General features: G+C 36.0%; 1 protein-coding gene across 1 annotated transcript in view; it reads right to left on the bottom strand.

Moving 5' to 3' along the window:
* The window catches only part of SLC15A5 (solute carrier family 15, member 5), a 91,962-nt gene that overhangs the window by 40,760 nt on the left and 26,014 nt on the right, over positions 1 to 25,188 (bottom strand). The window contains exons 4-5 of the mRNA XM_011954503.1: positions 14,295 to 14,515; positions 9,372 to 9,558 (exon numbers count right to left, since the gene is read on the bottom strand). Coding sequence (XP_011809893.1) covers positions 9,372 to 9,558; positions 14,295 to 14,515 — 408 coding nt within the window. The remainder of the gene's footprint in view (positions 1 to 9,371; positions 9,559 to 14,294; positions 14,516 to 25,188) is intronic.

Here is a 25,188-nt window from a genome sequence, read left to right on the forward strand (position 1 = left end):
GAGAATAAGACACTTGAGTATTTTTTATTTTTTAATTCTTAAAAAAGACAAGGCCGGGCTCAGTGGCTCATGCCTGTAATCCCAGCAGTTTGGGAGGCTGAGGTGCACAGATCACGAGGTCAGGAGATTGAGATCATCCTGTCTAACACGGTGAAACCCTGTCTCTACTAAAAGTAAAAAAAAAAAAAAAAAAATTAGCCTGACATGGTGGTGGGCACCTGTAGTCCCAGCTACTTGGGAGGCTGAGGCAGGAGAGTGGCCTAGACCCAGTAGGTGGCGCTTGTAGCGAGCCAAGATAGTGCCACTGCACTCCAGCCTGGGCTACAGAGTGAGACTGTCTCAAAAAAAAAAAAAAAAAAAAAAAGACAAAAAACTTTACATAATTATGTTCTTCAAGGTTTAGGACCTAGATAATGCCCAAGTATTTTTCTAATTAAATAGTCTCCACCAGTGGGATGAATATGATTCTTCTTTTTTTTTTGAGACGGAGTCTTGCTCTGTCGCCCGGGCTGGAGTGCAGTGGCTGGATCTCAGCTCACTGCAAGCTCCGCCTCCCAGGTTTATGCCATTCTCCTGCCTTAGCCTCCCGTGTAGCTGAGACTACAGGCACCCGCCACCTCACTTAGCTATTTTTTTTTTTGTTTTTTTTTTTTTGTATTTTTTAGTAGAGACAGGGGTTTCACTGTGTTAGCCAGGATGGTCTCGATCTCCTGACCTCGTGATCCACCTGTCTCGGCCTCCCAAAGTGCTGGGATTACAGGCTTGAGCCACTGCACCCGGCAAATATGATTCTTATTAGTTATGTAACTGTGGACCAGTCACTTTACCTTAAAAATTCTCAAGTATCTTACAAAATTTGGTATTAGATAATGCATAATGGTGAAAATTCTTTGCAAGCTGGAAAAGAAAGTTGTAAAGAATTATGCAAGTTTAGAATACTTTTAAGATCCTATTCTACAAAAAGAAGATTTTTATCTACATTTCAATATCTAGAGCAGTTTAGGGACTTCCAGTTAAGATGGCTGATTGACCACACAATTTTATTTTTCTTTCTCATGATTCTAATTAAATGATGGCAAAGAAATTTGGAAAAGGTAAAAAGTCGGAGGAAGAGAAAACATTGGTGGACAAAAATTGAAAAAAAATTTAGAAATTGGAAAGAAAAGTGATAACTGATTTAGAAAAATAAATGAGGGAGCTACAATCTAAACTGACAGCTGAATGAGAGACTGAAGAAGCATGACCCTAATCCCCCTAATCCCCTGAGGAATCATTTAGAAGCTCATGACTTGAAGGCACCAGGTATTTCAGAAGGTGGGGTAAGACTCAGAAGGAAAACTGCAAGGACTGGTTGGAAGTCTGCACACTGAACAGTGAAATTGTCAAGTCTCCATTTCTATCCCCATGAAACAAGGTAAGTACATGTTCCATCTCCTCCTCCGGTAAGAGACTTGACTTTGCAGAATTTAAATAGGTGTGACTTTGGATTCAGAGAAGGCTGAGGCTGAAAATGGAAAACGAGTAAAAACTAGAATTTTGAATGATGAGACATCCTCCATTCGTATCTGCACACAGCCTTAGTTTCAGCACTAGGAAGTATGCCTCAAAGTAGGAGGCTGAAGAAATCTTCTCTCAATAAGCTGAATAACTCCATTAAAAGATTGCTGCATATAATAGCTGGGGGGAGATCCTCATAATAATATGACTGGTTCCTTGCCAAATGATTCTACAGAGAAACCCCATAAGTCTCACTTATGTACAAAGTCATATCATCCTCAGTAATACTATTATTTTACAGTCTATAAGAATAGATATCCAAAGATCACCAGACATTCGAGAAAAGCTTCCCATGTGAAAAACAAGGAGACGTGCAAACAGGAAGTGGGGGTAATCTGTAGTTAATGCAATCAATAATAAGTAGCTATGAAAAAAATAAGAAATCTTAGAAACCAAATATGACTGCTGAAATACAAAACTCACAGAAAATTTGCAAGATGAAGTCAAAGAAATTTCCAAAAAAAAAAAAAAATAGAGAAACAACAAAGCAAAAAAGGCAGTAACAATAAAAATCAACCAAATGCATTTATAGACATTTGAAGAGAAAACATTGAGACTTATTGAGTTATTTTAGGAAGATCCAACATCTGATCAATAGGAGTTCAAAAGGAAATACAAAGAAAATGGAAGAAAGAAAACTTTTTTTTTTAATAAAATTTTTCTAAAGTACAATGGTTGAAAAAGACCTTTATCAAGGTATAGTAACATGAAATTTTAGAACAGCAATGGAAAGAGAGAGGAGCTTTCCATTTAGGAAAAGCAATTGTAACACAAGAATGAGCATCAGAAAAGCAATGGACTTCTGGCCAGGTGCAGCAGCTTGTAGCTATAATCCCAGCACTTTGGGAGGCCAAGGTGGGAGGATCATTTGAGGCTAGGAGTTCAAGACCAGCCTGGGCAACATGACAAAACCCCATCTCTACTAAAAATACCAAAATTAGCTGGATGTGGTGGCACATAACTGTGATCCCAGCTACTCGGGAGGCTGAAGCACAAGAATTGCTTGAACCGAGGAGGTGGAGGTTGCAGTGAGCCAAGATCACGCTACTGCACTTTAGCCTGAGCTACGGAGCTAGACTCTGTCTAAAAAAGAAAAAAAGAAAGAGAGAAAGAGGAAGAAAGAGAGAAAGAGAAAGAAAGAAAGAAAAAGAAAAAGAAAGAAAGAAAAAGAAAGAAAGAAAGAAAGGAAGAAAGAAAGAAAAAGGAAGAAAAGCACTAGACTTCTCAACAGTAATTCAAGTTGCTTTCTTTGGTGTTCTTTTAGAATTTGAATTCCATGGGTATCTTCTAAGACACCCCTTATCCTAACTAATTTGAAGTAATTTCGATTTTAAAACTATCATGCACTTTTTTTTTGATTGTTACTTGTGCTATGTAAAAATGCTTATATTTTATGAAGGAAAGTTTGTGGCATTGTCAGCAAAAGTGTAGACAAGGGTCACTATTTTTTTTCTCTGTAAAAGGCCAGTAATAAATATTTCAGACTTTTGAGAAAAACAACAACATTGAGGATAAGTTGGTACTTATGTAATGAGAGAAAACAAATTTCTATGATTTTTAAAATTGATAAAATTTAAAAGTATTTCTTTTGGAAGGGTGACGCAATTTCACTTAACTGGGGTTCAAAGGTGTTTTCTATTATCAAATCAGTTGCAAATGTTCATCTGTGTAAACCATTCTTACCATGCAAGTCATACAAAAACAGATAGTGGGCCAGATTTGGCCCATGAGCTGTAGTGATTGGCTAACCCCGGTTTAGTCATCAGCTTTTTTCTTTTTTTTTTTTTGAGACGGAGTCTCGCTCTGTCGCCCAGGCTGGAGTGCAGTGGCCGGATCTCAGCTTACTGCAAGCTCCGCCTCCCGGGTTTACGCCCTTCTCCTGCCTCAGCCTCCCAAGTAGCTGGGACTACAGGCGCCCGCCACCTCGCCCGGCTAGTTTTTTTGTATTTTTTAGTAGAGACGCCAGGATGGTCTCGATCTCCTGACCTCGTGATCCGCCCGTCTCAGCCTTCCAAAGTGCTGGGATTACAGGCTTGAGCCACCACGCCCGGCCTAGTCATCAGCTTTTATTGCCTGTTACTGAACTTTCATTCTGGCCTAGTGAGAAATTGTGGCATTTTATCTGGGCCACTGCTGCCTATACACATGCATGAAACTTGAGAGAGCAGTCTTTTGGTCACTTTCTTTGTCTTTGATACTGAAAGTGTCCTCCTTGACCTGTAGTGTAGGTATCACCTGGGAGCTTGTTAGACATGCAGAATCTCAGGCTCTGCTCCAGAACCACTGACTCAGAATCTGCATTTTAAACTAGGTCTCTAGATGATTCTTACACAAATTAAACTACAAGAAGCACTGCTCAAGCATATAACACTATCGGGCCTGATCTAGCAAAATCCAATGAAAGACAGTTCTCCAGAAAATTTCAAGCAAAGCACACATATTGAGTTTATTGTCTTAGTTTGCTTGTGCTGTTATTCAAAAAAAAGTCTGACACTAATTTATAAAGAACAGAAATTTCTTTTCTCACAGTTCTAAAAGCTGGAAAATTCAAGGTCAAGGTGTTGGTAGGCTTGGCTGTCTGGGGGGTGCTGCTTTCTGTTTCTGAGATGGCACCTTCCACATGGCAGAAGGTAGAAAAGCAAATGGAATGAACTCTATCAAGCCCTTTTATAAGAGCACCTAATTCCATTTATGAGGGTCGAGCACTGATGACTCACTCACCTCCCAAAACCAACACCTCCCAATACTGTTGTACTGGGGATAAATTTCAACATGAATTTTGGAGGGAACAAAAACATTCAAACTGTAGCACTCAGTTACCTCGGTATTTTAGGACAAAGCATACTTTAGGATATTTAAGGATCTATGTTTGCTTTTTATTTGCTACTGGACTCTGGTGCCAATAAAAACTAACTGTCTTAAAATTTAAAGCAAAGTTTGATTCTAACCTAAATTTAATCCACTCCATTTTAAATTCGTAACTTGTATGAAATAACACACCCAAAGCAGAGTGCAGTTTATCAGAATGCACACATTTTAAACCTCGAGCAGATCTGTACTTACAAGATAAAGCACAATGGTCGCATAGGAGATATTGTATTCAGATATACAATGTGTGTTTCAATATTGCCTGTGTGGTTGCAGACAAGTCCACAAGAGTCTTGAAGCTCTTAAATTTATGCTATTATTGAACCATGTAATAATTTTCCAAATTAGTCTACAATGAAATAAAAGACATTCAGAATTTATTCAAACATTAGGGTTGCACTTGTGATTTCATAATGAAGCTGAACTTCATACTAAAAAAGTGGTCATGTTAAGATTCTTTAGGTATTGGTATAAGATTCTTTAGGTGTAAATTTATTCACTGAGAAAACTATGGGAAGTTTCTATGGATAGTGTGATGTTTGAGTTTCTGATATGTAAGCTCACAACCTTAAGTATGAAATTCTATTGAGTCCTTGAGAAATTCCCCTTGGATCCATGATTTTGGCAAATTCCCAGAATGGGAAATTTGCTCAGTGTTAATATATCAATCAGTGTTCATGAACTACTCTCATAAAGTCAGCTATAATTTTATTGTCTTATGTATCTGCTGCCTTTGGGGAAGATATTTGTCACTCATTTTTTAGGGTGGCATATGTTTTTTATTTTTATTGTTTTCCCCTATTTGTGGCATGTTTCTAAATATATACATAAAACGTGACATGTTCATATATATATATATATATATATATATATGACCCTCTTAATCTTTTGTTTCTCTGTAGACCATTGGAATTCATTTCAGAAGACCCAGCTTCCGTTTATGTTTTATTTCTGAACGTAGAACAGGTAATCATTTACATAGAGATAAAATACACAAAGGTATCGCTATGAGACATCAATTATTTGCTTCAGATTACATATTAGATGATCTACTTCACCTCTGATTTAATCCCAACTTGATGTTACATTTAAGAATTGAGAACACTAACGTGGTTATATCAAACAAATGTGCAACCGAATGAATGACTTATTCAGGCTAGATGTTTACAATTCATGGGTTACTTCTTTTGGTGTTTACACAGTTCCTCCTATCAAGTATTTTACAGTGGGTACATACCGTGATGTTTCTTGGGAAAATGGATCAGTTTGAAAGCCATATCAAAAAATAATTTTCCCTGAGATCATTGAACTTGCAATGAAAACGACTGGATCCCTGACTTGGTTTTTAGCTTGGCAACCACTTTGGTTTCAACCACAAAAAGAACTTTATACGACTGCCAGTTGTTAGAACTAGTTGAAGTTACTGGGACCTACACTGACTGTGTCTATCATAAAAGACTTTTAGCTGGAACGTGAATTTTCATGTTTTTATTTTAAAGAAAAAGGTATTGCAGTTACGTGAATATATTTCATCTACATTTCAATGTAAATGTTATTTAAAAGCCAAGATAATTGCTACCTGCTGTGTGGTACACTTCTGCTTTGTGTAAGCCGTAATAACAGTCTTAATTAGGCTAATTTTAGTCAGATTAATACTTGTGTGTGTCAGCACTAACTACTGAATGCTCCATATTGCAGGATTTTAATTAATGCTAAAGAAAAGAAATACTCGTAGTGTAAACATTTTTGAACTAAAAAAAAGATAAAATGAAGCAAACCCAATTATGACAGGATAAATTACAACAATATCATTAGTTCTGGATTTTTAGTGAATTAAGGTTAACTTAAATAGATAAATCCACACAAGTGTAATATTAAGAAAATGCAGCCATGAATAAAACACTGTGAGCCTATGAAGTCTCCGCCTTTCACAGTCTTGGAAGACCTAGAGATTTTTTTTTTTTTTAATAGTTGGAGACCCCAACATACTTCTTGACCTCCATAGGTGATGAACTCAGGAATGTTGTATCTTGAATCAGAAACACCTTTGTCATTGCATTGCTTATGAGCTAGATAAAAAAGTAAGTTTATTTTTTCTTTATAAATTTCTAGTTTGACCAGCTGGGTAAGATTTCCCCATCTCTCACTCTTGGTTTGGGCTGTGATTTTGCATGTCAAACATTAGGCAATGTCATTGACTTTACCATCTGCCTCCTTAAACATGACAGTCCCTGGAAGGAGAATGCCTGAATGTGGAAGGGAGTGTGAGAGTATAAGGAGTAACTGCCCATTGTGATGACAAAAGGAGTTTTTCGGTTACTTCATAGTGCTAATTGGAAATATCAATAAGGATGCCAAGCTAATATCAGTACATTAACTTCTGTCATCTAACAGCTACGTTTAGCTGCTAAGCAGAATAGTAATAGTAATAATAATAATAGTAATAATAAAGTTATGCCCTTAAAATTAGAAAACCTGTTCAAATGACACTATCTTTGTGACTCTGATCTATTAAATGGTGGTTTATCATGAGATTAAATGTAATATATATATGAAGGTACCTGAATTCAAATTAGGAACTTATGAATATATGTTCATTCATAATTCATATACTTTTATACTTCACCCACATTTTCAGGCATTTGAGTTCAAAGTGAAAGGTAACTTTAATATTAGACTAATTCAATTATGTAAATTAGTATCAAAAAAGTACCCCAGATTGGTACTTTTATGTCCTGATAAAACTTGTTAATCTTTCATAATCATAACCAGAATATGGAAAACTTAAGCAAATATCTAGTTTAAAAGATGCATATCATCGCACTTTTATATTCCCATAGCAAAACATTATGCAAATAAACATACAAGTATGCAAATGAATGAATGAATGGAGTGGGGTTCAGAAACAACTGAAGTCAGTATTCTGTACCCAGTGGAACATAGCTTAGTTTCTTTTGAAGTGGGTCTAGTTTTTCCTTTTTCCTGTGCAATAGGTCTTGTTACCAGTCTTGAAGCGGAATATTTAATTCATTAACAACATCAAACAATGTACTAAATAACTCTGTCTAACTTTTCTAAATCCAGAAAAACATACTCTTCTTTAGGAATAGATATGATTTCAAATATGTGGGAGTAGAGAATTGTCCAAAAGAAAGTTGCTTAACTTTAAAGTGAATTTAAGATTTCTCATTCTCGGGAAGAATTTGTTTTAGCCATGCTGTATAGAATATTTTTCTAAGGTATTCAAAACTTTAAAATAGTAATTAAGCATGATTTTGAAGCTCAGATTGGGATGTTTCATGATAGTGTACAAAACTGCCGAGATTTTTGGCACTTCACAGTATGATTTTACTCTTATTTTGTCCTGCATGCATTATGTTTCAATCATGGACTTGTTGAAAGTATATAAAAACCATGTCTTACTTTTCCTTTTTTATCTTCATTGTACCCATGCTAATCCTGGACATTCGCCAAATATGTGCTGACTTTTGGATTTCTACATTGGCAGACAGAAAAGCACTTTTTAACACTTAAGGATTGTCAAAACCTAAAGATTTATAGTTTGCTAAAGCCTATTACAATAAATAAAGATGGGGTTACTGGCTTAAGAAATACATCACAAAAGGTTATGTACTAAAATCCTCCTCTATAATTGAAGATGATAAAAGAAACTAAGGTGAGTTTTGTCACTTTTAGTTCTAACCAAAAATAAACCCACTCCATGATGTGATGTTGATTGATCTGGTAGATAAAGAACAGGAAACACACACAGTGAAGTGTAACTTCTGTAAACAGAGAAGCAACAAGAACTATCTGTGACTAGAAGACTGCATGGTCTCCACAGATTATTTCAAAAGAAGAGCTTAAGAACAAGAACAGGTTAACTGAGAGAAGAGAATCTTCTATATGCCTGACCTTGACTATTTCAATAGAATTGTTTCTCAAGTAGAGGATAAGACATAGGTTACCATTGCATGATATTACTTAAGAATTTCAAACTTCCTTTGCTTTCTGTTTATGCTCACCAAACAATTAAATGTGTCCCCTGCACATGATGACTCATGATAATAGCTAACATTTATAGAGCTTTTGCTATGTGTCTGGACTACGTTCTGGGCACTGAGGTCATCCTGAGTGATTTCAAAAGTTTTACAGAACAAAACGATCCAAAATTTATCTAGGGTATGTCCCTCAATGAAAAAAATAAGCAAACTAAAACAAGAAAGTTTCGGTGGCTTTTTCAAAGTCACCAGGAGCAGTTCAATGGCAGAGTTCTCTGATTCTTAGATTGAAACTTGTTTTACTGCACCTTCACGGTTCTCTTGTTCCCTGATGGTGTTGAAGGAAGACAGGCAGAGGAGAGTATGAGCAGAATGGACTTCCATGCTTCTCTGCCATTTCAATCAGGTAAATTTTATTTTATGGTCTATTGATTAGGTTCTGAGAATGATATCCTAAATTGTTTCACTTTAAAAAATGATTAAAAAGCATTATTTCTATACCACTTACTATTTGGTAAAGTACTGTATCAAAGCTGTAACTTACAATACTAATCCTTAATCAATTTTGTTACTGATTCAGAAATTAAAATGATCTTTTGAAATTCATTAACTGTGTTTATTTTTAAGAACATATTTGACATAGACTTAAGGGGTAAGGACTGCCTGACTTTAAGGATTGGTCATTTGGTAGTGCTGGAAATTTCACCATTCTTTATATCAGGTGTGTCTTCTGAGGCAACATAAACATAAAAGGATGGGAAGAAGATGGGACACATGTCTGGCTAGAGATTTGGGAAAATGGATGTTATCAGTCACAAATTCACCTTTTTTCCAATTTGTCAAAATCTGACACTACTCAGGAGCATATAGCTAGTTCAGATCTTAGCAGAATGTTGTTTTAAAAAGTTTCAAATGATTCACATGAAATGGTTAAGTTGTACTTACTGATGCATGTTGACAGAAATGATCCAACTCTCTTAGAGGGAAACAGGCAGGTGCTGAAATACTCCAGAAAAGGAGACAGAATTAGTAGTGGCAGGATGCTGATGGCATTCATTACTGCAATCGGCAGAAGAAATCCATCCAAATTCAGGTTGGAATTCATGGTTTGCAGATAATATCCTGAAGGAATCTGCATTCGAGAGGGAAACAGCCATGCATTAAGACAGTGGTTTAACATTGAAGAAAGCATCGTCCGCCAGAGGCCTTCCCTCTTGCACGTACTCTGAGATGGATGAGCTGAATGTTCCCTAGTTTTTCAAGTCCCAGTTATGAGCTGATAAAGGGTCTTCATCTGTGGTGGCAGGAGCTCTGTCTAGTCTATTGACAATAGTACTCATTCCTTATGGAAGACTCTATCGTCATTTAGTCTCTCTTAATTTTTCTATGAAAAGTAATGATGGCCCCAATTTTGTGCTTAAGATGACACATAAAAACCTAATAACTTAAATTCTGCAGATAAGCAAAATGACTTTTCTTCATGAACACTAATACAAAACCAGTGAAAAATACTAAAGACATCTGTTTTTACCCTGATGAAAAAAAATGAGACTAGAATAGATTCTTTAAAAAGCATCTAGTTTGGTGGCAATATAGAAATAACTTTTTTCTTAAGAAGAGGGGCCCAATGTGGACACATGTTAATTGCTGTAGGCTGTCCTTGAGGGGGCTGTTTAGAGAGGCTTTGTTTCCAATGTGAACTAAGTAACATGGGGAGGAAAAGTAAACCTTCTTGTGTCTTTGCCCTCTCTTCAAACTAATTACGTGATACTAGAATTCCATAAAGGAAATGACATGAAAAAGGTTTGCATGATAAAGTGAAAGATACAGATTTTTTTTAAAAAAAAACAAAAAACCCTGTGCCCCACCCCAAATCCTCAATGTATTGTTAGAATTTCTTCATTTTAAAAATAACCCCAACGCTAACTACAACTCTAACAATAATTTGAAGTCTCTTAGTGTATTCCAATCCTCTTGGCAACCAGGTGTGACATCAGAACCAAGGAATGATGTCACATGAAAGAGGTGTCTCTTCACTTTTCTGGTTCATGAGCTTTGTTACAGCTTCATCATGATTTTTTGTTTGTTTGTTTGTTTGAGACAGAGTCTTGCTGTGTCGCCCAGGCTGGAGTGCAGTGGCGCAATCTTGGCTCACTGTAAGCTCCGCCTCCTGGGTTCACGCCATTCTCCTACCTCAGCCTCCCCAGTAGCTGGGACTACAGGCGCCCGCCAGCACGCCCGGCTAATTTTTTTGTATTTTTAGTAAAGATGGGGTTTCACCGTGTTAGCCAGGATGGTCTCAATCTCCTGACCTCGTGATCTGCCTGCCTCGGGCTCTCAAAGTGCTGGGATTACAGGCGTGAGCCACCACGCCCAGCCCATCGTGATCTTTAGTAGCGTATAGTATTTCTTTAATTCCTGGTGGTACACAAAGCTATTGAGTGGCATGGAGAGAAAGTCAACCAAGTCTTCTTGAGGAATGGATCCTCCAAACTCTTGTAGTACAAGAGCTGCATTAGGTTCTCTGCTTCACCACCATCCTGGGAGAACAGTCTCACTCAAATATCTAGATGATAACTTCTCATTTGCAACCTTTGCTAACCCCTTCTCTAGACTCAGTTGTACAGTTCAAGAGGGTATATATGGCAAATCAGTGTTATGGTGTCAGTACAGCTGTTACCAAGTCCACCAATTATAAAATGAGCCTATTGCCATGTTAACTGCCCAAACACAGGACAAGACCACATTTTCACTGAGATTCTTTCTATAGAAAACGTGTCCTGGTGATCATTTATCTTCCGATCTTTAATTTGACCCTTAGCATAGTAAACAAGGATTGTTTTGGCTGGGTACAGATGGCAAGAGTTAAAGGAACATTAGTTCATTCTGCTCTACTTCAATAAAATTATTAAGCATGGATCCCCCATCGGAGGAAAATGAATGATGTGTTTTAACAAAAGGTGCTGGCAGCAGAACAACTCTAAGACTGAAAGGCTCCCAGCACAACTTCGAAGTTTCTGTTACTGATTTCAAATGAGAATTATTGTTAATAGGAATAAAGTTATTATCAGCATGAATCACAGACATGGAAATCTGTTAACTTAATAATGTGGCAAATGTACTATTAATCTTTAGTGAAGCAATATTAATATATTGCCTAATCTTAGAAAGGGCTCCAGTGTCTTGAAAGCTTGAAATCATTTCTGCCTCTGCCTGAAGTTCTGAAATCATCCCCCTGTAAAATTTTAAATACTTTTATTTCATCCAAGCCTGTGAGTATTCAGAAATAATTGCTGTCAATAGAGATTCATTCTCACCTTTGAGTGGCCAGTAATGTCAAATGGCAACCTCATCAGCCGTAATATCAACATATTTTAGACGTATGTCTTGCAACTGAAGGTCAATAATGGCTACTAAATTTAAAATATGTATGAAATTCTATGATGTTTTATTCTTGGTACTTTGATTGCCTTTGTATTGGTGATTATTTCATTTGGGGGCAAAAATCTAATCCCAGCCTATCCTATTGGAAATTCCTCTGCCTCCCTGGCGAAGTATGATCTAAGCATTTTCTTTGAAGTCTCTAGCATAACATTACTGCATATAATTTTGGAATCTATGTAGTATCAGGGATTTTTAACCGAGTGCAAGAATGATATTGAGGGTAATAAAGCATGGCCCTTGACACTAATCCTGAGTTGGGATGTTGCTGTGCCACACACTAGCAAGGTGACTGGGAACAGGTTGCAAGTTAGTTTCTGAACCTCAGATTTAGGAAAGTAATAGCCATTGTAGCCTTGCTATGGGGATTAAATTACGTACTGTGAAGCTATCTTTTAGAAGAAGCTATGACACATAGTAGGTGATCAATAAGTATTAATTTCTATGCTTTGCAATAAATTGGGCATCTAGAGTTGGTGATATGCTTAAAAATTAGTTTATCAAAATTTATTGTAATTTATCTTAAGTTAAAAAATATATGACAGTGTCCAAAGAAGGCTCGAACTTGGTGGAAAGAAATATCAGGTGTCACTGCATTATGAAGTTAAGCAACTGGTATTCTGTGCTACTTGCACATAAGGTTTTCAGGTTAGCTATGGACCATGTAGTAATTTTGTACTGTTTATCAGTTCCTCCATTCTAAGAGGTTTTATTATATTAATGTTTACATATATGGGTAATATTTCTGCTGTATTCTGTTTTTGTGCCTACTGCTATTGTAGAGTCAAGAGGGAGTTTGAATCTCCTAAATCAGACTAGCTTTCATGCATTATTTAGTCTAGAGGTCAAGAAACTTTCTGTAAAGGGCCAGATAGTAAGTATGTCCACATATGGGTTCCATGGCAGTTACTCAACTCTGCTATTTTTGTGCATAAGAATACATAGATATTACAAAACAAAGAGCATGGCTATGTTCTGATAACACTTCATTTATGGACACTAAAATTTAAATTTTACACAATTTTCTTTTTTTTCTTTCTTTTTTTCTTCTTTTCTTTTTTTTTTTTTTTTTGAGATGGAGTTTCGCTCTTGTTGCTCAGGCTGGAGTACAATGGCATGATCTCTGCTCATCACAACCTCCGCCTCCTGGGTTCAACTGATTCTCCTGCCTCAGCCACCCAAGCAGCTGGGATTACAGGCACGCGCCACCAAGCTCGCTAATTTTGTATTTTAGTAGAGACAGGTTTTCTCCATTTTGGTAAGCCTGGTTTCAAACTCCTGACCTCAGGTAATCTGCCTGCCTCGGCCTCCCAAAGTGCTGAGATTATAGACGTGAGCCACCATGCCGGGCTAAATTTTATACAATTTTCATGTGCCAGAAAATACTATCCTTTTTAAATTTTTTTTTCAAACATACAAAAATGTAAAAATCTTCTTAGCTTACAGGATGTACAAAAATAAGTAGTGGACTGGATTTGGCCTGCAGATAGTGGACTGCTAACCGCTGGCTTAGAGGGGCAGGCACTGTACTGAGAGACAGAGGACAGATTGCGCTTTCCCTTGCACTACTGTTAACTGTGACCTGCGGTGCCTCACCTCTACCAAAAGAAAGTCACTTAATTTTTCTGAGCCTAAGATTACTCTTTAACAAATAAAGTAGTTGATGAAGTTAATCTCTAACTTTTGTTGCAGCTCTATTATTCTGTGATTTCTAAATGTAACTCATTCACGAGCCTTCTAAATTCCAAGTTGGGGATTAGCAATGAACAAAGTCCCAGATTTGTTCAAAGACGTTTGTAATCATTTATTTTTCACAGTAAATAAGTTAGTCTTTAACTATAACCACATTTAAAAATTTTTTAAATCACATATATCTGTAAAAGATACTTTGGGCTTAGTATTTTCCCTTGATTTTCTCACAGCACAGGAACAAATTCCCCAAGGAACTAATAGAGTGGGTGGGGAGAGAATCACTTGCTCATTAGTACTTATATTTAAGAGTACAGTGGAGGTGGTACTCAAATCAGTCAATTTAGCTACTTGTTAGTACCACTTTCTAAAGGTTTAATGAGGGAGGAAGGCAAAACCTTTGGCTAAAGGGAAGTTTGGTAATTGCTTACAGATCTGATATGTTCGTGCACTGCTCTTATGCCTTACAACTATGCACTCTGAAGTACTGTCTGCACCTACTGACAGACATTTATAGCTCCACAAAAGAAACACATCCCGGGTCTCCTCAGGTATGCCTCTGCCTGACCCCGCTTAGCTCTGGAAATCAGAGCCTGTAATGATGAGAAGCTTCTGTGGGATAACTGCTTGCCAACGTATATGGAAAGCGCTCGTTGGGGAGAAAATTCACCTTGACTTGTACTGTTGACACGGAATCACTTTCCTGTTGTTGGGGCAGTACTCATTGCCTGTCCTTACCTGCATAATGCACATTCTGTATAGGAGCTGAAAAATGAAGAGAGGGAGAAGGGTGAGGAAAAATGTTGTGTCTTCTACATGGAGCTCACTGTAGTAGCCACCATTTTTTTCTTTGGCATGGTCTAACTGGCTTGTCGCATCTCTGCCAAGAGGGCAGTATTGCAGGTGGCATGTTTTCAGTGCACTAACCAACACCCCAACGCTTGTCAGGAGAGAACAACCTGCAAGTAATTGGAGATATTATGTATTAGTATAGGAATTGGTCTCCAGTTTTTCAAGATGCTGATGAGAAAGATAACGATTCAAGGATGCAGGACAGTGAAGTGAGAAAGTTTTTAGCACCCAGGGGGTTGGATTCAAAGGACCACGCTTCTGACAGTGATTCTGGCATCCTGATGACCAGTCCAGGGTGGCACCTAGCAGTTGATGTAAAAAGTGAAAAAGGTAAGATCAATGAAAACATATTAAAAGGGAAAGAAAGGTGACAAAATAATATGCTAAAGTTAAGGACTTCAGAATCTCTCAGAAGTCTCTAGCTTTAATGCATTAATGAATACAATAAACTGAACTTTCTTTAACATCCTTAACACAAAGAACTAGTACTATCTTTTCATATAAATTATTATATAAATAATCCTCATTTTACTTAGCAGGTAGAGCGTGGCTTCTTATTGTGACATGGAGATGAAGGGAAATGTAATCTCTGCTTTAACTTTAGCCTTGGATTTCAGAAATAAGGTTAAACTTTGAACTCTCTAAATGATTTTATGCATGTTCATAGTGTCATTAAGAGTTCAGATTAGATTAGTTAGCTTTTGACTTTTCCAGTAGTTTCTTCTAGGTTTACATGGCTGTTGCTCTATGATCAGAAGCACTTTATTGCTTCAGATGGCAGCACTTAACTGCTGGTGATTTGCAACCTCCTTTTTGCTTCTTTTATTTTTCTTTGAGATGGAGTCTCGCTCTGTCGCCCAGGCTGGAGTGCAGTGGCGAGATCTCGACTCACTGCAAGCTCCGCCTCCCGGGTTCACGCCATTCTCCTGCCTCAACCTCCAGAGTAGCTGGGACTACAGGCGCCGGCCACCTCGCCCGGCTAATTTTTTGTATTTATGGTAGAGACGGGGTTTCACTGTGTTAGCCAGGATGGTCTCGATCTCCTGACCTCGTGATACACCCACCTAGGCCTCCCAAAGTGCTGGAATTACAGGCGTGAGCCATGGCGCCCTGCTGTTGCTTCTTTTATGATCTTTCAGTTCCTACCTTTTGACTCCATTAGGATTTCCTGATACAATGACAGATAAGAGACCCCCGTTTAAGTAGCAGTTCAGCTGTGCCATCATGATGGTTACAAATTTTCATAGCACTCCCTTTGACCAGATAAATCCCCCCAGAAATTCTGTAGACACCAAACTTCTGTTGCCAGGTAAATGGCATAATACATGTGAAAATGTTTGTGTTTCTCAAAAGAAGGCTGCCATAGAAACTCAAAGTATAGTTTGAAAGTCATTTTTATTATGTTCAAGTTTCCTATAATAAAATTCTAGATAAAATGCATTCTAATGAAATTCATTTATATGCCATAGAGTCTTGGTTTTTATATTTAAATAAAGAATATGTATTAATATATTTTTATAGCTATAAAGTGGTTATATTGATTTGATCTGGTCTTTTCTTCAAGAGTTGTAATAGACCCATTATGTCAGCCTTTGATTAATTGAGGTAGCTGGGGGCCTGGTAATTGAATATGGAGCCTTTCACCTCTAAGTCACTGAATCAAATCCAGCCCAAATTGGTAGTGACCAAGAATGATTATAGCTGTGGCTCTTTGGTGGCCTTTGTGAAGTGTGTTTAGGTCATCTGGGAGTATGTTGGGATACTTGCTAACAGGAGATAGGCTTATATCTATAGTCACTTTTGCCTCTTCTTAGTCACTGTTGCCTGAAGTAGATGAAGGCCCAAGTACTGGTAAGGCCAAGAAAATAGAAGCCCCTGTGAGACGCCAAGATTTGTTTCTCTTAGGAAAGAAGTAATAGGGACTGCTCTTTATTATTAGAGAATGAACTGTTCTATTATGAGACTTTCCTAGCTATTTCAATTAGTTTACTTAAGGTTTAAGTAAAATGAGAACTGAGAATGTGTTGATGAGCAGTCTGGAGACTGAATTTGAACAGGCCTGGGCTGGGGGCTTAACTTCCTGACATTTCCTTACGATCTTGTCTCTGTTACTCATCAACCTGTTCTCTGCTAAACTCTTGCAAAACGGTGCTATGTAGATAGTAGGGTTATTATGAACATTGATCCAAATTACTTTATGCTTTCAGGTAGGTTTTTTTATTAAATGATAAGTATTTGTAGGATGAAAGATTATTTCCAAAGATATTTTCCCCAGTTTCCCCCCAATTTTTAAAATTCAGAAATTTGTATTAAATATAATATATTTTAAACTCACTAACCCTTTTTTTGTATAAACAATCACTATTTGTTGCAAGATAAACTTGGATCTGCTTCTAATACATGACAAATTGATACCTGCAATCTTATTAAACAATGAAATATTGCCATCATTTTATTTCTAATGAGAGGTAGTGGTAGTTCAGATTAGTGCTTCTCAACCTGTGTTAAAAGTGAGTTTTAAAAAAAATTTCTCAACTATCATGGTCAATTCATTTGTGAAATCCAATAAAAATGAAATATCTAAACACAAAATAAAGACATACAAAATATAAGCCCTGATATTTTTATTATTAGATTCAACAGACATAAGGTGTCACTGTCCATAAATATCTCTGTATGTTTTCTCTTACTGTCTGTATTTATTTTGTTGTATACTGGCAACAAACAGTTCAGACACCAGCACTGCTCCATGAACCAGGCTTTGTGTAGCACTGGCTTCAGTTGAATATGTGCTTTGAAAAATGAACTTGTTTAAACAAATAAAATTGTATCAGATATAGTGATATGAAGCAACAAAAACAAAATGGCCAAGAAGCAAGAGATGATAACATATGAATGAGGTCTAAAACTCTAGCTAACACAGCAAGGGCATATAATTGATGCCAAAGAAATATCATCATGATCATTGATTTATTCCACATATTTACTGAGAATCTACCAGGAGTCAGGAAACTGTTTTAGGCCCCGAAAATATAGCAGTGAATAGTACCTACAAACTCCTGATTCTTCTTTGTGGTGGGGGAGACCCTAAAAGCAGGAAAATATTAGGCAAGTTCTATGATGAAAACACAGTGGGCTGATATGATAGAGACCTATTGTGGGGTAGAGGAGACCTCCTAGAGAGTTGACATATGAACTGAGGGTTAAATGACTAGAAATAGGCAAAGAGACCTAAGAAACATATGCCAGACTTATCATGAAGTAGAAATTAGCCAGGAGGGGTTCAGAAATCATAAAGGCCAATAAGGTAGTAGCTCAGTTAGAGGATTGTGGGGAGATGAGGTCTAGGAGGTTGTCAGGGGGGTCAGATTATATAGGTCGAAGTAAGGAACTTGATGTTTATCTACAATATTGTAGAAAACCATTACGAAGTTTTAAGTAGACTAGAGAGATCTTATGATGTATAATTTTAAAATAGTTACTCTGGAACCCTGGTAGATGCATGGATAATGAATTTTAGGGACCTGGGGAACAGGCAAGAGATAGTGGTGACCCAGACTAGTACAGTAGTAGCCATGAAGAGAAATGAAGAGAATGGGATGGTTTTTGAACAATCAGTAAAATTTTCTGATGTGGGAAAGGGGTGAAGAAGCGCGAAAATTTGAAGATGTCTGCTTTTTTCCCCCTTAAACAACTGGATGTTGGTGACTTTACTGAGAGGGAGAAAAAAAGAAGCCAGTCTGTAGTTAGCTGAATCAGAAGTTGTGTTTTGGTCAAATTAAGTTTGAGGAATTATTAGATAACCAAGTCAACATGTCAAATAAGAAGTAGAATATATGATTTTCAAGGTCAGGAGAGAGGTCAGTATGACACTGAGTGTTTGGTATATTAGATGGCATTAAAAGTCATGAGTCTAGAGATTAGTTGAGGAAAGAGGCAGGAAGAGAAGATTCAGGGTCCCTGGAATGAATCCCAGGGCTGCACATCAGGTAGGAAATTATCACAGGAGAAAGGTTGGTTAAGGAGACTGAGAAGAGGTAGACAATGTGCTAGATGAGTTGTAAGAGGGAAGGAAAGGAGTGAAGTAATAAACTGATCTAAGTGATCGACTTAGATCAACTAGACTGAGAGAGACCCAGTAAGTCAGCAAGAGAGTCCAAGAAAAGGAACTATACAATAATCTGTCTACCCAAAGGGAGTGGCCCTTGTCCCATGAAACTGTAGTTACCACTAAATGTTAGGATGGATACCCTGTTGAAAACATTTACATGTAAACATCATACCACTTCCTTGGATTAATCCATTAGACTTAATAGAAAACTCATGCCTTCTATGCAAATAATTTTGGATGTCATGTAGGCTCAGCCTTTAAAAAACTCCATTATCATTGTAGTTCTCAAACTGATTTTCTGTACCAGGAGCAGAAATGGGAAGTTGACGAAAATACTGAAATGAAAAATTCAACTGAGACTTCAAGTTCTGGTTTAAATGTGCAGGGCAAACACACCAGGCATGCACATTTTAAAATAAAACAGATGAACTATTTTAAGTGTTTTATTGCAAAACTTAAAGATTGTAGTTATTACTATTTTTTTAAAAAAAAACTTTTAGAAAGCAATTTTCCTATTCTTTGGACCTTTAAGTCCTTGGCTTTAATGTTCTACTCTTCTGACCTTGATCTAATCATGAATATCTATGCTACTTAATTATAATAAAAAAGCCTACATTGCACTCTAGATGGTAGATGCACATTTTTTTTTTCCTTTGGTCACCTGCCAGTTCTCAAAATTATAGCAGTGGGAAGAAATGCAAATGAAAGCCATGCTTGACAGCTAAACATAATGGAATGCATGGTCCACATTTGAAAAGTTACCTTAAAATAAAAGGTAGCATATAAAAAATCATTTCTTTAAGGTCACCTATGGCTTTGAATTACAGCTTTGAGGAATTTCCAATTTAGTCATCAGAGAGAAAGAAGCCAAAATAAGGATTATATACTTCAGTAAAGGAAAGATAGAGTTCTACTTCATCATAGTTGGGTGATCTTAGAAATAGTAAACAAAACAAGGAAAACAAAGCACAACCCTCAAATATTCATTTTATAGAGGCTTGTTTAAAGTCAGCCACTGGAGAACATTTTCTCTGCTAATTGTTCCTGTAGCTAATAAAGTTTTACCTTGTTAACATCCAAAAACAGGTTACCTTGTCACATGTTAAAATATGTAATATATGGACTGCAATAGGCTGGTAGTAAACAGAGTTGATTATGTAGATCTGTATTAATTGAAGGAGAATTGTATTTCTGTATTCAGATGAATACATATTCAAATAGTAGATTAAGAAGCAAATGAATGGATGCTGAATAGTTATTTAGAAAATTTGAATCCAAAAATAGCATATATGAATGTATGTATACATATGTGTGCATATGTGTGTGTGTATTCACAAAACCCCAAATTATTTGATAATTAGACACTTGAGAAAGTGCCAAAGTGGTTTTTAGGAAAAATCATATACTTTACATTTTCTTCTTTTTTTTGCTATTTGGGACTTTTTGCATATTGACCCCAAGAATGGGGTCTATCAGAAGGACATGTACTGCTAAGTGTGGTCCACAGACCACAGAGCTCTTAGAAACAGGACAGTGTATAATATTTTCAATGCTTCACTGCCTCAGTATGTGGTGTAATACAATGAACTCCAGTCTAAGAAAAAGAAGACTTGGGTTCTGGTTTCACTGCAGCTCTTTTCTGTGACATCTTAAGCAAGTCATTTAATTATATTATGTCTCAGTTTCTGTGCTCAGTTTAACAATAACAAACACTGATTGAACACTTACCATATTCAAGTATTTATAAGACAGGAATTTCTAATTGTTTTTATAAATAGATAATTTCAACATGTGTGGTAAATATAATGATAAAGGTGTGTTCAGAGTGCTACAGGAGCAGGGGCAAAGCATCCAGAGGCTAGTCTGCAAAAGGTGCCCTTTCTACCTACCTTGTAGGTATATGATAGAAATAAAATAACATTCGTGAATGTGCCTCATTTTTAAAAATGTAACTCATTGCATTACTATTGGTAGTAGCTGTATAGAGAAATAAAAGGAAAAGAAAAATATGTTATAAATTAAGTTCTGAGTTAAACAAGATGATTAGAGAGACTTAACAATGGAATATAATAGAAACTCCAAAAGTGCAAGTGAAAGTATGCAATGAAGATGGCATCTAAAATCAGTTTGAAAAACATAAGCTTTTTAATAAGTAAGGTTAGGATAAGTTGGTAATAATATGGAAAAAAGATACAGTTGGGTTTATTCTTAAAATATATTCTGACATAATTTACGAAGGGGTCAGAGAGGTAAAGAGGCAATAAAATGAATACTAAAATAAAATGTGGATTAATTGTTTTATAACCTGAAAGTGAGTAAAACTTTTTACCACGACTCAAAATTTAGAAGCAGTAAGGGAGAATATTGATGAATTTTATTACAAACATAAACCCCAATGAAAGACGAAACAAACACATGGAAAAACTTGTGCATAAAAAATAACACAAGAAGCAAGTTAAAAATATGTATGATAAATAGGAAATAATATTTGCAACTTTTATCATAGGTAAAATGTTAATACTCCCAAAATATAAAAACGCTCTAAAATTGACAAGAAAGGAACAACCAAACAACCTACTCCTAACAAATTGAACAAAGAAGCAATCACAAGGGAATTTAGAAAATATCTGGACACATATCAAAACAAAAACACACTACACCAAAACTTATGAGATGCACCAAGAGTGATAAATACTAACAGGAAAGTTTATAATGGCAAATGTTTACATTAATAAAGAAGAATGATCTCAAATCAATAACTTAACCTTATACCTCAAGGAACTAGAGAAAGAAGAACAAACAATACAAAGTCAGAAGAAGGAAGGAAATAATAAAGATTAGAACAGAGATAAAATAGAGAATGGAAAACAATAGAAAAAACTCAATGAAAACATGTTGGTTTTTGGAAAGATTAAAAAAACTAACAAACCCTATCTAGACTAAGAAAAATAGAGGAAAGACTCTAATAATTAAAATTAGAAATGAAAGGAGACATTACAAATGGTGTCACAGAAATAAAAAGGATTATAGAGGAACAATTATACACTAACAAATTATATAACCTAGAAGAAATGGATAGCTTTCTATAAACATACAACCTATTAAGACTGAATCATGACAAAATAGAAAATCTGAAAAGACCTAAAACTAGTGGAAAGACTTAAACAGTAATCAAAAACCCCCTAGAAGAAACGCCCAAGACCAGGTGGATCCACTGGAGAATTCTACCAAACATTTAAAGAAGAATTAACACCAGTTTTTCTTGAACTCTTGCAAAGACTCTAAAAAGAGAAAACATTCCCAACTATTCTGAGGCCAGCATTACTTTGATACCAAAACCAGACAAAGACATAACAAGAAAAGTACAGACCAATAGTTCTGATGAATATTGATACAAAATAGTAACAAACCAAGTTGAATAGCACATTAAATGGGTCATAGATCACAGACAAGTGGAATTTATACCTGGAATTCAAAAATAGTTCAACATACAAAAATCAATCAATGTAATACATCACACTAACAAAATGAAGGACAAAAACCACGTGATCATCTCAATGGATGCAGAAAAAACATTTGACAAAATTCAACACCCTTTCATGATAAAAACATTAGACAAAGTAAGAATAGCAGGAAACTACCTTAACATAATAAAAGTTATATATGAATAACCCACAGCTCACATCATACTCAATGGGAAAGACTGAATGCTTTTCCTCTAAGATTAGGAACAAGGCAAAGATGCCCACTCTTGCTATTATTGAACATAGTGCTGGAAGTTTCAGACAGAGAAATAACAGGAGAAAAAGAACTAAAAAGCATACAAATCAGAAAAGAAGAAGGAAAAGTGCCTCTGTTCACAGACGGCTTGATCTTATATGTACCAAACACTAGGAATTCGACACAAAAGTCATTGGAATTAATAAAGGAATTCAGCAGTTTCAGAATACAAGATCAGCACTCAAAAGTCAATTGTGTTTCTATAATTAACGATGACTGATATGAAAGTAAATTAAGGAAACATAGCATTGAAAAGATAAATACTTACAAACAAACTTAATCAAGAAGGTGAAAGACTTGTATAGTGGAAACTATAAAACTTTACCAAAAAAAATTGAAGAATATACAAATAAATGGAAAGATATCCTGTGCTTGTGAATTGGAAGACTTAATATTGTTAAAATGTCCATACTAGCCAAAGTGATCTATAGATTCAATGCAATCCCTGTCAAAATCTCAATAGCATTTTTGCAGAAATAGAAAAAAATTCCTGAAATTCATATGGAATATTAATAGTCAAAACAAACTTGAAAAAAGAAAATTGAAGCTGGATGTCCCACACTTCTTGATTTTAAAACATACTACAAAGTAACAATAATTAAGAGTGCAAGATTCTGATATGATGATAGGTATATAGACCAATGGAACAGAGTAGAAAACCCAGAAATACACCCTTGCATATGTTGCCGAATAATTTTCAACAAGGGTGCCAAGACTACATAAGGGGGAAAGGACAGTCTCTTCAACAAATAGGGTGGGGAAAATTGGATATCCTCATGCAAAAGAATGAAGTTGGATCCTTGCTTTACACCATATACAAAAATTAACTCAAAATAAATTAAAGACCTAAAAGTAAGAGCTAAAACTACTAAACTCCTACAGGAAGAAACTACAGGGCAACAGCTTCAGTAGGCTGGATTTAGCAGTGATTTCTTGGACATGACAATAAAACACAGGCAACAAAAATAATTAAAAATAGGCAAATGGGATGGCATCAAACATGAAAACTTCTGCATTTCAAAGAAAACAATCCACAGGGTGAAAAGGCAACATATGGAATGGGAGAAAATAATTGCAAAACATATGTCTGATATGGGGTTAATATCCAGAATGTATAATGAATTTCTACAACTTAATAACAACACCCCCAACCTCAAATAACCTGTTTAAAAAATGACCAAAGGACTTGAATAGACGTTTCTTCAAATGAGATTTACAGATGGCCGATACACACATGAAAAGATGCTGAACATCACTAATTACTAGGGAAATGCAAACCAAAACCATAATGAGGCTGAGTGTCATGGTTCACACCTCTAATCCCAGCACTTTGGGAGGACAAGGTGGCAAAATCCTTTGAGCTCAGGAGTTTGAAATCAGACCAGGCAACATAGGGAGACTCTGCCTTTGAAATAATAATAATAATAATAATAATAATAAACAGGATATCACTTCATAGCCATCATTCAAGATGGGCAATATTAAAAGATCAGAAAAATACTGCATTGACAAAGATGTGATGAAATTGTGGGTAACCCTTGTGCACTGTTGGCGGAAATGTAAAATGATGCAGCCTTTATGGAAAGCAGTAAACAGAGTTCTCAAAAACTTTAAAGTAGAATTACTACTATATTATTCAGCAATCCCACTTCTGAGTATATATCCACAAGAATTCAAAGTGAGATTTTTGAGGAAATATTTACATACCCACATTCATCTCAGCATTATTTACATTTGCCAAGAGCTAGGCGCATCCCACATGTCCATTGTTACACAAGTGAATAAAGAAAATGTGGTATATACATACAATGGAATGTTATGTGGCACTAATATCCTAATATTCTCAAGGTATATCCATGTTGTAGCATGTGACAGGATGCTACAACATGGATAAACCTTGAGGATATTAGGCTAAGTGAGTTGCCATAAAAGGACAAATACTGTATGATTCCACTCATATGAAGTATCTAAAGCAGTCAAAAAATAGAAACAGAAAGTAGAAAGGCATTTACCAAGGGCTAGGAGGAGTGGGGAGAAGGAATTAGTGTTTAGTGGATATACAGCTTTAGTCTTGCAGCAAGATGAAAAAGTTCTAGAAATCCGTTGCATAACAATGTGAATATACTTAACACTACTGAACGGTACACTTAAAATGATTAAGATGGCTTATTTCACTTAATACAGTGTCTTCCAGTTCTACTCGTGTTGCTGTAAATGACAGGATTTTATTCCTTTTTATGGCTGAATAGTATTCCATTGTGTATAGATACCACATTTTCTTTATCCATTGATTTGTTGTTGGACGCCTAGACTGATTCCATATCTCAGCTATTGTGAGTAGTGCTGCAATAAATATGAGGGTGCAAATGTCTCTGATATATTGACTTCCCTTCCTTTGCATAAATGAATGAAACTGGAAGACATTATGTTAAGTGAAATAAGCCCAGAGAAATTTAAACATTGTATGTTCTCATTTACATGTGGAAGCTAAAAAAAACTGATATCAAAGAAGTAAAACATAGAACAGAGGATATGAGAGGCTGGGAAGCATAGAGGAAAGGGAGAGATTTATTAAGTGACACAAAATTATAGCTAGGTAGGAGGAATACGTAGTAGTGTTCCATACCACTGTAGGATGACTATAGTTAACAATAAAATATTATGTAGTTTAAACAGTTAGAAGAACAATATTGAATATTCCCAACACAAAGAAATGATGTTTGAGATGATGGGTCTGCCAATTACCCTGATGTGATTACTATTCATTATATGTATTGAAACATCACTATGTACCTCGTAAATATGTACAATTATTATTATCAATTAAAAGCTACAATAAATAGTCCTGATACCTGAATGCCTAAGCTGAAAATTACATGTTCATCTTAT

This window comes from Colobus angolensis, unplaced genomic scaffold (assembly GCF_000951035.1).
Source record: "Colobus angolensis palliatus isolate OR3802 unplaced genomic scaffold, Cang.pa_1.0 Scaffold11, whole genome shotgun sequence".
Taxonomy (NCBI): domain Eukaryota; kingdom Metazoa; phylum Chordata; class Mammalia; order Primates; family Cercopithecidae; genus Colobus; species Colobus angolensis.